The sequence below is a fragment of the Fundulus heteroclitus genome, unplaced genomic scaffold, assembly GCF_011125445.2.
Source record: "Fundulus heteroclitus isolate FHET01 unplaced genomic scaffold, MU-UCD_Fhet_4.1 scaffold_65, whole genome shotgun sequence".
Lineage (NCBI taxonomy): Eukaryota > Metazoa > Chordata > Actinopteri > Cyprinodontiformes > Fundulidae > Fundulus > Fundulus heteroclitus.
In genome coordinates this window covers 1,532,778-1,545,304 of record NW_023397088.1, presented here as the reverse complement: position 1 = coordinate 1,545,304, position 12,527 = coordinate 1,532,778, and the positions used below count along the sequence as shown (strand labels likewise).

At 41.9% G+C, this 12,527-nt stretch overlaps 2 protein-coding genes across 2 annotated transcripts in view; both read right to left on the bottom strand.

Moving 5' to 3' along the window:
- Positions 1-12,527, bottom strand: part of LOC105923771 — a gene marked incomplete at its 3' end in the record, with an annotated part of 780,934 nt that overhangs the window by 289,202 nt on the left and 479,205 nt on the right. The gene's annotated exons all lie outside the window — the stretch shown is intronic.
- LOC118561498 (NLR family CARD domain-containing protein 3-like) overlaps positions 8,146-12,527 on the bottom strand; it is a 31,028-nt gene continuing 26,646 nt past the window's right edge. Inside the window, exons 8-9 of the mRNA XM_036133635.1 lie at positions 8,964-9,134; positions 8,146-8,282 (exon numbers count right to left, since the gene is read on the bottom strand). Coding sequence (XP_035989528.1) covers positions 8,264-8,282; positions 8,964-9,134 — 190 coding nt within the window. The 3' untranslated portion in view covers positions 8,146-8,263. The remainder of the gene's footprint in view (positions 8,283-8,963; positions 9,135-12,527) is intronic.

The following is a 12,527-nucleotide window of genomic DNA, read 5'->3' as shown; positions in this document are numbered from 1 at the left end:
AAAATGATATAATACAAACAGCGATCTGGGAAAAAAAAAAGTCAACAAAAAACCTAATAACCCATCTTAGAATCAAATACATTACAAAATCATAGCAAAACCAAAATTACTGTATAATATCTTACGCCCCCCCCCATAAATCATGTCTATCCAGTAATTTAGAACCATTTTGTTAGTTTTTGATGTTTAATGTACTTTTCTCTGCTTCCATCCCTGCTACCCATTAGCACATATTGTGTTTATGCCAGAAAAACTGTAACTGTAAAGCATGAGGAATATCTATTATAAAATCTTCCTTATGGAAGGTAATTCCCCAGGATCTGGTTCCTAGTGTCCTTTTATTTGCGCACCCATAAGCGGAGTAAAAGTCGAGCTTCCTGGGACGTAGCTCTGGAAGTTTGCTTACTTTCAATACAAAATCGAAATTATTTATTAAGTTAGACAATCATTTAATTCAATCAACAGGGCCCATGTAGCCCCTAAAGGGTGACATTTTCAGTCAGTTGATTTATCTGGAAATTGGGGGAGAATTCACCGGATTCAGAGTGTCTGAAAACATAAAGTACATTTTCCGGAATTGACTTGTATTCTGTCTGACTGCAGCTTGGTCTGACCTAAGATGGCCGCTCTGTCGGCACGCCTCTCACCCGAGGACGCGGCGTCTACGTATTCATGTCTGTGCGGAAAACCGCCACTCACTGTCTCCGTATTTCCGTTGAAAATAAGGTGATACCAGCGAGCATAAAGTAAAACTTGATCCATTTCCATAAATTTGCCATTTTAGTTCTCGAGTAGATGACGGACATGCTTCTTCTTCGTCTTAAATGAGTCAGACTAAAAGCATACTAGCGCCACCATCTGGATAAGTTATCACGTTTTTACAAGATAATTTTCACGTTTATACAAGATAATTATCACGTTTATACAAGATAATTTTCACGTTTATACAAGATAATTATCACGTTTATACAAGATAATTATCACGTTTATACAAGATAATTATCACGTTTATACAAGATAATTATCACGTTTTTACAAGATAATTATCATGTTTATACAAGATAAGATCACGTTTATACAAGATAATTATCATGTTTATACAAGATAAGCAACAAAAAAAATATTTTGTCCAGTGGCAGCAATACGCTTCCGTAGTACCACGGTGGGTCAAACATTGGATAATAACTCCGACTGGTTTTATGAAACTGCCTCTGCAAATAACATCCTCACTCCTACAAGCTAATAAGCGAAGCCCAGCATCTTAACATGCTAGCACGTAGCCCAACTCTTAGCGGAGTTCAGAGGGCTTATATGTGGTCGAAGCAGCTCCTCTCTTCCTCTCAAGGCTCATAAGATTCTCTCTCCTAATAACGAAAGATTTATGAACACTCTACACGAAAATGTATTGTAAATTTATGAGTTTGACTTTATGTTCTTACTCAGTCTAATTAGCTCAACTGGTGTGTTGCTCTCGGCTCGGTCTATCAGTGTGAGTGTTTATGCTCACTGGCGGTGACCTGATACAAAGCGCCACCATGTGGTAAGAGGTAATAACTACAGTTTCTTTCTCTTTTTCTATTAAATTACATACATGGGTCTGGTAACCATGTGGGTTACAGTAAATAATAAAGTAACTTGTAATCTAACTCAGTTACTTTTATATTTAAGTAATCAGTCTTGTAACTTAGTTACTTTTCAAAGGAATAATCATTAATCAGGTTACTTTTCCTAAGTAACTGTTTCTAACACATTCCAAAAGGAAGAAAAGTGCTAAGCCTTCACACACGGGTTAAATCCTAACCCACAGCTTAACTCCTAACCCTGATCTGCGTGATCAAGTCTGCGTGATGCTGGTGAGAAGGAGGACTGCCATTCCCAGGTTGGGGCGCTGTGTCTGTGACATCCAGAGGAGCAGCTGAAGCCACAACATTCGCTTCATTTCTGCTCTCTGGAAAACCTTTCAACCACATTTAACAGCTTAAAAGTCAGTTTTTATTTTTAGTTTGCTTCACCGCACAGTCACAGTAAGCTCATGGAAAAAGCCTCAGTCAGCAGAAAATGAAATTCACCAAATAAATTGGAAATATTAATTTCTTCACAGTTTTGGTCATAATAAAGGGAAAAATCATTAAAAAGTAAATAATTCCTGTTGTCCTGCTCAGGATTTAGATATCAGTTGCTTTTCTTGATGATCAGCATTCTCAATAAATCACCTGGATAACAATGACAGGTAAACAGCGACGTTCAGAGAGAAGCCATTTATTTCACTAATAACACACTTTACCGCTGATGAACACAGAGAAATACCTTTCTGTGGAAAAAGGAGCTCCTTCATATTCCTGAGCTCTGCACTTTGCTACATCATTTCCATTTTAAAAAGATTTTTGTAAGTTACCTTCAGACTTATTTTGATGATTAAAAGGCTCCAGGTGAACATTACTATATGAAAACAATGAGCAGGTTTCATGTTTTGAGTTCATTTCCTGACCCACATGCAGAATGACACAGAGAGCAGTTAAAGTGAAGAAGGTTTATTTCCAAAGATTCAGTAAAGGAGTCAAATCCACCAAGGTGAGCTCAGCATTTCCAGAATCCGCTTCGGGTTGGTCTACAGAGGAGAGAGATGAGTTAAGAGTCCGTAAGGGGGCAGAAAATGACAGGAGGAGAGGACTGACTCTGCTGTAGTTGGTAAGAGCGGGGAGGGAGTTAGGATTCAGTGTTGGTGGAGAGGGAATGCTCCAGGGTCCCAGAGAACCACAGTCACTTCCGCTAAGGTTGCTTTCTTGGGGGTGAGCAACAGGCTGGAGAGCGGGCAGACAGGTAAAGGAGACTGAGGACACCACAAAGCTGCAACGGCAGCACACAAGTCTTCTTTGAGAGCAACCTGAAGGTAAGCAGCGATCATCACAAAGAGTCTGAAACACAGGAAGGAACAATCCTGAGACCAAGATCAGAAATGCAGAAATTCCCCCAGAAAAGCCACTAAGACTGGAGAAGTGTCTGGGAACACCATCATAGGTAATCATCCGGCGAAGAGTGATGATCCTGCAGCTCCTTTTAAGCCCCAGTCAGCCTGATCAGGAGATTTGCTCCAGGTGTGCAGGATCCAGAGCTGACGGGACTCTCCAGCAGAGATCTTCTCTGAAACAGGAACTCTCACTCACACAAGGAACCAAACACAGCAGAATCCTAACAGCACGTGTGCCTTTACAGTAAAGCTGCCTACTGATAGAGTGCAAGGTGATGAAACATCCTACTGCCCTCCACACACACCTTCAAAATCAATCCGGCGCCACTGATATTAGGAGGATTGTGAAAATCTGCAGTGACTTTTTTAGGCCAGCTGTGCAGCTGTAGAGTTTCCTTTTGTACATGTGAAGCCGAGGCTTGGTCCTAGTTAAAGTCTGGGCTTTGGCCCGCCACAGCGGAGAAGCCTCAGCCTTTTCAGTCGCTCTTCTCCAGCTGTTTCATCATTTCTCTGCAGAGCGCCAGGTCTCTGTTGAGGGATTTAGCAACACGTTAAGGTGGAAGAACAATTTGACTCTCATGGAGGTGATGGAAAAAAGTCATTTACAAACAAATATCTCAACAATTTCAGAAATTAATAATTCTGTGTCTGGTATATAAAAGATGTCTGTGAATTACTGTTAATGTTGACATATCAGTAGTTTATTTAAAAAAATTGTACTGTAGTATTTTCAGGTACATCTGCAATAATTAAAGAAGTATATTTTACTATATTTTATTTTTATAGAATTCCAATTATGTATACATTTTCTCAAAGGATTAATTTTAAAAGAAAGATGTTTCAGTAAAAACTAAAAAGTTCACATGCTTTGGTCATTAGATGGTGAACATTATAAATATTCAGATATGATTAGATGGGTAATATCAGTAGTTTAATAAAAAATATTATTGTAGGTACATCTGAAATAATTAGAATATCATGAAAAAGTATAATATGAACACTCATTTTTGAAAATAAAACTCATATATTATATAGATTTATTCCACTTCAGTGCAAACGTTCCTTCCATCAGAACAGAGGACTTCAGACACTGAGCAACAGTCCAGCTGTTTCTCTCCTCAGTCCAGCTCAGACGTTTGTAGCCCATGTGGAGGATCCGTCTGTGTGTGGCGGCTCCTGATGCACCGACTCCAGCCTCAGTCCACTCCTTATGAAGCTCCCAGATTCTTGGATGGATTCTGCTTCAATCCTCTCAAGGCTGCGCTTCTCCCTGCTCCTGCTGCTGCACCTTTTCCTACCACACTTCTTCCTTCCACTCAACTTTCTAGGAATCCTTGGATCCAGAACTGTGTGAAGCAGCAGCTTCTTCAGCAATGACCTTTTGTGTCTTGCCCTCCTTGTGGGGGGTGTCAGTGAGCGTCTTCTGGACCTCTGTCCAGTCAGCAGTCTTCCCCATGATGGTGTCGCCTACTGACCCAGACTGAGAGCATTTAGAGGCTCAGGAAACCGCTGCAGGTGTTTGGAGTTAATTAGCTGATTAGGGTGGGACACCAGGAGTTTTCATTATTTAACGCTTTTACAGTATTCTAATTTTATGAAACTGAATTTTGGGTTTTCATTCTTTGTAAACAAGGATTATAAAAATTACAATAAATAAAGGCTTGAAATATTTCACTCTGTGTAACAAATCTATGAGTTTCACTTTCTGGAATAAGTGACAGATAAAATAAAACTTTTTCACAATATTCAACTTTTGTTAAATATACTTGTAAATAAGTATAATTAAATTCTGTAAACTTTGAATTGTTCATACATATTCAAGGATATTTTTAATTAAATATATTTAGTAAGCAAACTTAAAATTTCACATGTAGTGCAAATTAGATGTTAATATCAAAAATATTCAGATATCTGGACTAACTTGGGGAAACTGATGTCATGTTACAATGATGGACATTTTTAAGTATTTTCACATCAGACAATAACAGATGGAGGGTTATTTAATAAACATTAAATAACTTAAAAACCTGTGTAATAGCCCAACACTAAATCAACCTTTTTAAATCCTCCTGCTGTTTTTACCAGAGGTTAACGTGCTCTACAGAGCCCTGGTGGAGAATCCATTTCCCAGTTTGGTCACTACTACTCCTGACCAAGAACCTTAGCGGCTCTTTGGGACCAATGTGATGATGGGACAGCAGGCCCAGCAGGTCCAAAGGTTGGACATCATGATAGAAACTGCAGAGCAGATTTCTTAGAAAGGATTTCTATTAAAGCCTCATGCAAGGCTCATGTTGAATATTCTCTTAGATGTCGTCCAAGTTCTTTATTATCTCATTAGAAAATGTGCTGACAAATCAGAAATTCATCAATGATTGTTGCTGTTTCTGTTTCAGACTGATGGCACCATGATGGTGACAATGGATGCCAACTTTGGCCTTGTGAGAAAAAGGAGCTCTGGAAGAAGTGTGACAGAGGCCTTGATGGTAGCAGCATGTTTGTGAGGATGATGAAGATGGAGAAGAAGATCTCCTGTCACATCCTGATGGCTCCAAACCAACTGAAGGGAGAAAATATTGTCATATTTCTCCTGTCATTCCTGTGTCATCAGTCCTCATTGCCTCTAAATGATGTTTCTGATAGAGAACAAACTGATTTCTGCATTTGCAGATGTTAAGTGTTGGGATCCTGAGTTTCTTTGAGATAATCTGGATTTTGTTCCAGTTCTAATAGCTTGACTGACGACCTCTGTTTTCTCCATTGATCAGGACTGTAGCAACTTCAAAGCTGCAAATTTACTTGGATCCAAAAGCAGCAAAGCAAACGTGACGTAACTGGTGTATGTGGAGCTGCTGCCGCCATGAAATACCATTAATGTTGTTGAACATGACTGGTGGAGAAAGGTGCGTTCATTAATCTGTGCAGAAGTCATTACCTGTGGTTAAAAATGGAAAAGCCTCAAATGCTTTCCAGAAATGCTGAATTCTCTGTTTTTTCCTCTATTTTCTCATGTATTGGTGATGGCCGAGTAGTGTCCATGTTATTCTGAGCAACAGAAAACTAATGAGTCCAACAGCGCCACCTAGTCACACTAGGAATAAAACAGGTTTGACATCGCAGCGGTGAGCAGTGCATTTAAAACCAACAAAATTAAAAGTTTAACAACTTTACTAGGATAAAAATAAAGCCTACAAAGTGTACAGTGGATGATCGCTAAAAGCTTTGCTAAAAGTGCAACGGCCCGTTAAAATGGTTCCAAAGTGCAGCAGCAAAACTAAAAGCTCCAGCGGTGTCAGCAGTCAGAGGGTACCGAGGACCAGCCGCTCCCGCTCGGCGTCCTTCTGCAGTCCACCCCCCAGCTATCCATCCAGCGGTAGAGCCGGTGGGGCCAGCGTCTCCCCCGAGCCTCTTCTCCATCCTGCCCTCGTCCCTGGCTCGGATGGCTCCGCCTCCATCCAGCCAACGTGCGCAGCAACGTCAGCGACAGGTCCCGGCTCAGGTGCGCCTCCTCACCATGGCCCCACTACGGCCTCGCTGCTCCCGGTCCCGGGCTTTACTTCTGCCTCCACCCAGTCTGGATCTGCCGCGTCCCCATCACTGCTCGTTCTCGTCGCGGTGCCGGTAAACGGCGATTCTCTGATGATGCCTCCGCTGCTTCCTCCCCATCACATCTGGGCTGCCGGCCGGCCGGCCGGGCGCTCTGTCTCTCTCTCCTCCTCCCGTCACTGGCTGTGGCCGCCCCTTTTCTTCCTGTCTCCCATCACTCATGATGGGATACACCTGTGGAATCAGTCGCTGGCCAGAGGGAGGGAGTAGGAACCGGTGTCTCCTTCAAAAAGCATGCACACAAATATCCACCAAGCATGCGACAAAGCAAAGCTGGAACCACAACATGCACATAAAACAGCCTCCTTCCTACACATTGATCAGTTTGTTCTTCTGGAAACAGGCTTGCAGATCCACAATCTGTCATCAGTGAGCTGCTGAAAAGATGTCAGGACAAAAACATTCATCTGCATTTCATAGACGACGTTGAACATTTATTGGGAATCAAGTGAGACACGACCTGCTGATGTTTGATTCTAATGGATGTTTTAAAGCTAGAAACTGAACCAAAGCATCCAGATAACTTGTTAAACTTCTGCTTTTAAACTCAGTTTTGACTAAATCTAGTAATCCCTGTTTGATGCATTAATTATTTTAATAACTCCTCATTTTAACCCCAACTTTAACTTTAAAATTCAACACATTTAAAATGATTTTCTATCTTTCTGCCTGTCTGCTTGGATGCCAGATGTCGTCTTTCTCAGGTTCTAAAGTTATTTATGTAACAGGGAGACGATCTAAGGATCCAGGTTCTGTAGAGCAGCTTCTGGTTCTGGTCCGTCTGAAATGTCCGGACAGGAAAGGAGAAAAAAAGGAAATGATTCATGTTTGAATTTATGATGAAAAGAGAAAATCTCTTTTCCTTCTTCAACGTCCACAGTGGACTTCATGAGGAGCTGCAGGTGAAGGTTTTACCCCCACAGTCCCTAAACAGGATTAAAATCTATGTTCTGACCTCAGCAGAGCAGAGCTGCATGATGAGCCACAGATCCAACAGAACCAGAACCGTTCTGCAGGAAGAACAGAGAAAATCCTCCAAACAAGATCTGAAAGTCTCTGAGCTGCTGCAGAAAGTGTTTCCATGCTCACCAAAGGAGAAGCTGGAGCAGATCAAACTTTATCTTTACTCACTTTTAGATTTTACCTTCAGAAAGAAGGAAATAAAAAAGATTTGATTTAAAATCATGAAGAAAAGCTTCATCCTCTGATTGAAGAAACCATCATTTACTCACTGAGCTGTTTGCAGCAACAGATAAAATGACCAGAGCTGCCCAAACATTTGCAGAAAACATCTAAAATATCCTGAAAAACCTCCAGAAACTGCATCACAATGAAGCAAACATGCAGCCTGAAAACTTTAGAGTTGAGCTTTATTTCAGATTTCTTGGTTACAGGCTGAAAATGAACCAGAGAGAAAAAAGATCAACTTTACAGTTTCATCAGATTCGTATCAAAACTACATGGAGCCACTAAATGCAGCTTAGTTTTCATTTCATCCTCATTGGTCCACAGAGACAAACAATATCAGATTTTAAATAAAAAATGACTGACATGATCAGATAAACAGGATCAACATCTCTAAGGTCAGAGTTCATCATCAGGATCCAGTCAGAGTCTCTTTAAACTCAAACTGCTGCAGCTTCAACCTCTGGATCATCAGGACAGCTCAGCTTCTCTCCTCTACTAAGATCACCAGATCCTCCACTTCCTGCAGAGAGAAGAAGGAGCAACAGAGGAGATCAGTGAGTGTTTCCAGCCTCTGGAAGCTGAACATGAACATCTCATCTGTATGTGAAACATCAGCTCACTAAGAAACATGGAGGCTGTCCCTGAACACATCTGGATGAAACTAGTGAGAGAAGGACACATGTCCAGATGTGCTGAGTGGACTTCAGCAGAGCTTCTGCTCTGTAGAAAGACCACATGGTGACTAAATGTAATGATGGGCTGTGAAATCAGTGATTTGCAGGCTGCAGTCAGACTGATCTCAGAGCTGTGACTAAGATGAAACTGATCAGCTGTTTGCTGTTGAAATGAGAGAACAAAGAGTCTGAGATCAGATCTGATGCTCCACAGCTTGATGAATGAGGACCACTGTCTCTAGACATGGTGGAAGGCTGTCAGCTGGAATCCAGCTGCATTTCCTGGAGACATGAACACAACAACAACAGTCATCTTCACATGGACACAAACACAGGAACACAACAAGCTGCTGGCTCCTCTGATTGGCTGATTGTTGTCTTTGTGTCCAATCAGGAAGCCTGTCACCATTCTCCTCCCACTGAGAAGCTGCAGCTTTACTGGAAACACTGGATCTTTGCTTTGGTACCAACTGGGTTCAGAACAGTTCTGCTGACAGCAGCTGGACTCACTCCAACCATCTACTTACACATATTCCAGTTTGTAGTCTGGACTCTTTACAAGATCCTGCAGCTGCTGAACATCTGACTCCTTCAGGTAGTTTTCTCTCAGGTTCAGTTCTGTCAGATGGGACGGGTTGGACTTCAGCGCCAAACACAGGGAATCACAGCTGATCTTTGACAAACTGCAGTCCCACAATCTGAGTAAAGAATAAAAGATGTGAGCTGAAGCCACCAGGATGCAGGTTCTAACGGTCCAACAGAACAAGTTAAAGAACTCTCATTAATATTAATGACAACAAGCTGCTGCTTCAATAAAGACCTGAGGCCTGTTTCAATAAGGAGGTTCAACCAACTTTGAGTTAAAACTTGAACTCTGAGTTGACTTAGCCTGAGATGGGAAACTTTGAGTTTTGGGTTTCAGAACAACTGAAATTAGTTAGTTCAATCAACTCTGAGTTGACTGACTCTGAGTTAAGTGCGTGCACCACAACTATAAAAAGCCATTATCAATGGAGCGCAGATATTACGAGTCACCATGGCAACAGCGTCAGACAAAAAAGGTCTGCATATTTCTCACCAGCAGAACTGGATGTGCTTATGCAAGCATATGCAGAATTTGAACACGTATTAAAAAAAAAACACGGCTGCAGTGGCAAAGGAGATAGAGTTAGCTTGGGTGAAAATAGCTGCTCGAGTCAATGCGTAAGTTTACATTTTAATTACTTTTATACAGTGTTGGGTGTAATGAATTAAGTTACTAAGTCATCTAAATACTGTAATTAAATTAAAGACTATAAAACAATAGTGGATTTGATATCAAATTTTAAAAGGTATATTTTTAATTTAACTTCCTCCTTCTAGTTACACACTTTGGTCAATTTAAGATTAATTCATGCAATTCAATATTGTTTATTTGAAAGCGTTAGAAGTGCAGTTTCTTGTCTCTCCTTGTATTGTTCAAGTGGTTGAGGTTGATTTGGGTTTTATAAAGTAATTAATAAGTAAGTAAAACAAATTAGTAAGTAGACCAATACTTTCTAGTGACAGTAATTATTACATTAATCTAATTAGACTTGTTGAAGATAAAATTTGTAGTTAGTAATTAAGAACTATTTTAAAGTAACTTACCCAGCTGTTATAATATCAGAGGTGAAACTGGAAGAACAGTATTTTATTAAACCTAATTAAATTTTTATGGATAGGTGCAATCCTGCAGGCATCAAAAGAACATGGCAGCAGCTGAAAATGAAATATAAAAACATACTTCAAGCAGGTAAGCCTTGAGCACATCATAGGAGTAGAGTAGCTACCTGGCTTTACAAACATTTGACATATTAAATGACTAAATGGCATTCAGTGTCTAGCAGTGCAGCAGCATTTTTGACATAGGTCTAAATGTTCATTCTCATTTGACTTCTACGCAGCCAACAGAAAGAAGGCAGAGGCTCGTAAAACAGGGGGAGGACCTACACCACCACTCCTGACAAATGCAGAAGAGATGGCCAGTCACTCCAGAAGATTAAAGTGCCTTCATAAAATGTAAGAGGTCTACCTACAGTGTTGTATTTTTTATATAGACTAAATGTGATATTTCCATTTATATTACTTTGGATTGGGTTTTTTGTTGGTCCCAACAGATTCGGATGGTAATATCTGCCTCTTGGAGCCTCCTGTACAGTACCCCATGCAGTTGTCAGTAGCCTACTCCATACACCATCAATTATGACAAATAGTATTATAAAGTGTACTCTATGAAATGCTCAGGATGATGGGGATAAAGAAACTGTTTCTGCTGCCACAGACAGGCCTACAGAGGTAATTTTAATATTATATGTCTACACATCAAACAATCTACACATTCACATTTATATGTGGAGTATCCTATAGAATCCAAGTTTATATCTATAAATGGTCATTCTTATCTCTACCCCCCAGAGTGTGGAAGAACAGCAGGAGGAAGGTCCATCAACTTTTGGTGCACAGATGGACACAGTTCAGTGATTTATAGTAAATGCCACAGTTTCATTCTGAATTTTAGACTACATTCATGATGTAACTCTAATCTAATGTATTTTCAGTTGCCAGTTAAGGAGTTATATATACTTCTTCTTATTAAAAAGATAGAAAAAAACAGCAAAGAACTTGTATACTTGGACCGCCAGATCCAAAAGGCAGATCTTTAAATCCACATTCTGAAACTAAAGCTAGAGGTCAGTGTATGGTCACAGGTGAATTCTAGGAAGTATTGAAACTATTTTAAAATCTTTTTTTTTTTGTTGTTTTTTTTTTAGCAAATGAAAAACACGATATTGTAGCGATTAGAGGGTGATGTTAGGTTGTTATGTGTTTTCCCATGAGGCTTAGCGGCAGAGAAGAGGGAGCGAACCGTGAGCGAAAAGGCTATGTGTTCGAATGAAAAGACCTGTGTGTTCCGCCATTAAAACGTGAATGTTCTGACTACCCGACTCTGTGTGTGGTGATTTCGGGGAGCCCTCAACAGAGGTTACATTGGTGTCAGAAGTGGGATGCTAAAAAATGACATCATTACAGAACATTGAACGGCTGCTAGCCGAACTGGAAGAAGAACTCGCTTTCACGGAGGAGCAGCCTGGCTCGGAAAGACGGAGAAGAAGCAAATTGCCTTTGTTAAGGCAGACGGCGGAGCAAAGCGCGAGGGACACTCGAGACAGCAGCAGCCGACCGGATGGAGCAAGCGCTGTCCGAGGGCGGCCTTTGTCGAGGCTGACGGGTGCCCCCGTCCCTGCTTCCCCGCCTACCATCGGAAGGCAAGAGTCGGAGGAGAGGATCGCTAGGGAGGAGGTTCCCCGACGGCGTCACCTTCCAACTCTACCCAAGCTTCCGCGTTATAATGGGGAGACGGCACTGGATGGTTACCTTGTCCAGGTGGAGATGGCTGCCGAACTGGGTGGCTGGTCCCCAGAGGAGACAGCGCTCCAAGTCGCCTTGAGCTTAGAGGGAGGTGCCCTACAAGTACTGTCTGACCTGCGCCAAGAAGAACGCCACAGTTGGCCGTTGATCCAGGAAGCTCTCCGGAGGCGTTTTGGCAGAAGGATTTATGCCGAGCATGCAAGGGAACAGCTGATTAATCGCCGGCGCCTGGAAGGTGAGTCCCTAGGCTCTTATGCAGCTGACATTCTGCTACAAACGCGACAAGGTTACCCTGATCTGGAGAAAGCAATACAGGAGAAACTTGCCCTCCAAGCCTTCATTAGGGGACTTCGGCCAGCCAAACTTCGTGAACATATCAGTGTCCACCCCCATAACAGCTGGGCAGCGGTGCTGGAGGAGGCAGAGAGGGTAGAGCCTATTCTAAGCGTCAAGAATACTGCTCCAGGGGTGAGGCTGTATGCAAACCAAGCGTGTACTGAGAGCGATGATGAGGATAACCTGAGACAAGCAACAGCTGTCCAACCGCGAGCACCATCCGGGGGCCGGCGACGAAGAAGACCAGAGTGCTACCGTTGTGGAGAGCTGGGGCATCTGGCTCGTGACTGTCCCGCACCAGCTCCACGTAAAGGAGACTTACAGCCTCCTTTAAACTGATTGGGGGTGGTACTGGAGGGGGCCTG